This window comes from Pyxicephalus adspersus, chromosome Z (assembly GCF_032062135.1).
Source record: "Pyxicephalus adspersus chromosome Z, UCB_Pads_2.0, whole genome shotgun sequence".
Lineage (NCBI taxonomy): Eukaryota > Metazoa > Chordata > Amphibia > Anura > Pyxicephalidae > Pyxicephalus > Pyxicephalus adspersus.
The window spans coordinates 50,186,082-50,189,609 of record NC_092871.1 but is presented as its reverse complement, the minus strand read 5'-3'; the positions used below and the strand labels follow the sequence as shown (position 1 = coordinate 50,189,609).

Sequence of the window (3,528 nt, the reverse complement as noted above, 5' to 3'; positions counted from 1 at the left end):
GTCGTTCGTTCGTCGTTCATTTCCAACGATAAAAATTGGAAGTGTGTACGCAGCTTAACTCTTCAATGACCAAGACAAACTCTGCAGTTGTTTCTTTTTGCATATCAAAGAACAGCTTGCTCCAGAAGTTAATAATTATGTAGGCTCTATAAAGTGTTTTTTTTTTTTTAAATTCTTTGTGATTAGCTCACATTGAGGATTTTTTACAGTAACTGACACCATGCTGCAAATAATATGGTGAGACAAATTTGTCCTAATTGCATTGTTTAAAATAATGTACCTGTTCCGACTTACATCCAAATTCAATTTAAGAACAAACATACAAACATACAGGGGAGTTTATTCATTCCCAGCATCATACCCTGAGCTGTACATGCCGTTTGCAAGAAAATTTTGTAAGCAGGCTAGTAAGTTTATTTTATTGCAGAAGGGACAGGATGGTTATGTGCTGTGACCTGTGGATATAATAAAAAAGCCACAAAATAATTATTCAGTTGTAAATTTTTTTCTCACACTTTTAGGTGCGGAATTTCAAACTGTCAGTTTTAAAGGTTACAGGTCTTTCAGGTTTTTGCTCAATAGCACTTTGTAAGATTACAAATCTGTTTGTGATAAATTTTAACGGGTGCTGAGAGTCTTATGTAGGCAGCTCTCCAGCATACCATAACTTCCTAAACTGGGACCTGGAATGATTTAGTGAAGAGAGCACTGTAGGGTTGTTTAATGTTTATAGTCAATGTGTTTTAAGGGTTCTGGGGCCCCCTTAATTATAGCCATAAATGCATCAGTTAACATTTTCATCAGCATATTGTTTACAAAAATACATACTAAAATAATCACATGAAATTGTTAATGGGTCTTTATTATGTCTTCATCATCCCTCATGCCCCTCTCACCCCTTTAACAGTTGGAAATAAAAGAGAAGGCTAATGGTCACCCACATTAGGAATTACACCTGTTTTCCTGTGTGTTCCAGTTCTGCGCTGTGTTGTCACCCCAGTAGCAGCCTTTGACATTACATTCTATTGTCATCAGATAAATTAAAGTTTTTTGGGCTAGTACAGTTTCTTTCATTTTGCTTTTTGGTATTGATTTATTCTAGATGCCTTTTATTTCTAAAATAACTCGAAGGCTAACAAAAGCAAAGTTTACTTATTTTGTTTTAATTTTACAATATTATTGTTTTGTATGAGAAGCCATTTTTTTCGAATATGGAAATGTGTTCTCATCCTGGGAGACCCTGGCACTGGTTAAAATAGATGGCTAACAACTGACAAACATTGTAACACACCATTGGCCATGCATCCCTTGGACTCTACCGGTCACCCCAGGAAACTGTGTGGGAGAATGTGTCTGTTTTCTGATTACGGGTCCAGACTTGTCTTTGTTCAGAAGATTATAATCTGTAGCTGACTCCTGGAGCTCCCATTTATCTGTCTGCTGCTATCACATACACACTGTGGAGATGAAAGGTAAGATGTTTTATAGTACATGAATATATATATAATTTTAAATGTAAGTATATATTAGGCCTCAATGATATATTGATTTGGTTTGAATACATTTTTAGTCAAAAATCTATATTATTCGAGTCACTTTTCTTAGGATTAGAAAAAAATAATGATTTATGTTCCTTTTAAATTAAAAAAAAAAAGAAATAAAAAATCTGCTTTTTAAAAACTATTCACGCTGTCTGTAGCTATCTCCCATCTGTCTGTCTTGCCATGAAATTAAAACAAAAATGTCATACCTTACATTACATAACCTCTTTTGCAGCCTTCTTTGGACTTGTAATGCTCTTGGCAATGGTAAATGATAACGAATCCACCTGCACTGGATCTGAGGCGGACCGAGTTTATTACTGCAAGACGTTTCAGAAAGGTAGGTATAAAATAAATATTGTGATATTCTGGTTGATTTAAGTCATGTCTTGAATCTGAAAAATAGAAACTGTATTTTGTTCCACAGCAACATCTCTTTTAAACAATAAATATAAAACCAATAGAAAAAATCCTTTGCACATCACTGGGTTGTATTGAATGTGACTTGTAAAATTCTTATTTTTTTAGTAGCATTCACACTTTAGTGTAAAAACCCACCTTTTTGCATTTTGGTTGGAACAGGGAAGGGTTCAATCAGTTGTCATTTTTCCCTTTTTGCCATCTGACTCATTAAGAAAGCCTCCTGTAGACCCAATGGGAAGTGAAAGGATATTTTTCCAATATGGGGGATCCTTTCCTTTGTTTGTCAAGAGTACAATGGTCCCCATTTGGAAGACTCCTTTCTCTCTTTGACCTAGACAACAACCTAAAATGTTAGATTTACCACTCACTTTCATTCCCAGTGACAGCATTCTGAACAATTAGAGTTGGCAATCTCACAAAGTGAACATAGGCAGCAAGAAAATAACTCTAACGATGTTCATTTTATTCTCCTCTATTTATTGGAAAAATATTTTAATATGCTGCAAGTCTAAATATTTATGATAGGAATATTGGTTATGCTACTCCCTGGTCACAGTGTAGCATAATGGTTGCTATATCAATAAAATTGCAGCTTCCATTTCCATTCATTTTGGAAAATACCAGCATAATTTTTGCATCAAACCTTAAGTATACTAATCTGTCATGAACTGTGGTTTGATATATAAATATTTAAATGGGTGGATTTCCAAAAATGTGATGCTATTAGACTAATTTGTGAAAGAGTATTCTGCCCTTTTTTTTATTTTGAGCTCTTGTAAATTCTGTCAACAACATCTTCCTTCTTCTACATATTGTTCCTGCTCCTAATATTTACTTACCCATAATATATAATACATATTACGTATTCCACGTTGTAAACATTCCACGTTGTACATTTTTAAAACTCTGTTAAATCTTTTTTTTTTTTCTAATATTTATTTGTGTGGTTACATAAGCTGTGCTTATACCTTAACACCCTGTTTATTACTAATAGATTACAGTGAAGGCACCAAGACCCTTATATTTGAAGAAAGGGATGTTGGCTTGATCAATTCCACAGTGTTTTCCAGTCCAAATTTGAAGTCTGTTGTTACTCTAACACTCACAGGAAGTAAAATTCACACAATTGAATCAGGTGCCTTTGAGCACTTCTCATCACTGATCACTCTTGAACTTCAGAATAACAGGCTAACAACTGTATTGCCCTCATGGTTTCATGATCCCACTGTCTTGGAGCAGCTCAACCTGGCTGGAAATTCCATTCGCCAGTTGCATCCTGGGATGTTGGAGGGATATTCCAATTTGAAAGTTTTGAATCTTAGCAGGAATGAAATAAGCAGAATTGAAACTGAGAGCTTTGCCACTCTGAGCAAACTATCCTCTGTGGATTTGTCTTACAATAAGATTTTTTCGCTTGAGCGCAAAATGTTTGCTTCGTTGAATGCGACTTTGAGATTGCATGGGAATCCATGGAACTGCTCCTGTGGACAGAAGGATTTCATGCTGTTTTTGCAAGGTAATAATTACATTAAATATAAGTAAATAGATAACTGCTATATATATT

General features: G+C 34.8%; 1 protein-coding gene across 4 annotated transcripts in view; it reads left to right on the top strand.

Moving 5' to 3' along the window:
- Positions 1-1,776: 1,776 nt before the first annotated feature.
- LOC140343715 (uncharacterized) overlaps positions 1,777-3,528 on the top strand; it is a 15,897-nt gene continuing 14,145 nt past the window's right edge. For all 4 annotated transcript variants that reach the window (XR_011923400.1, XM_072430572.1, XM_072430571.1 and 1 more), the window contains exons 1-2: positions 1,777-1,881; positions 2,959-3,480. Coding sequence is in view for 3 of the 4 variants with exons in the window: in XM_072430572.1 (XP_072286673.1) it covers positions 1,794-1,881; positions 2,959-3,480 (610 nt within the window). In the remaining variant the exon portion in view is untranslated. The remainder of the gene's footprint in view (positions 1,882-2,958; positions 3,481-3,528) is intronic.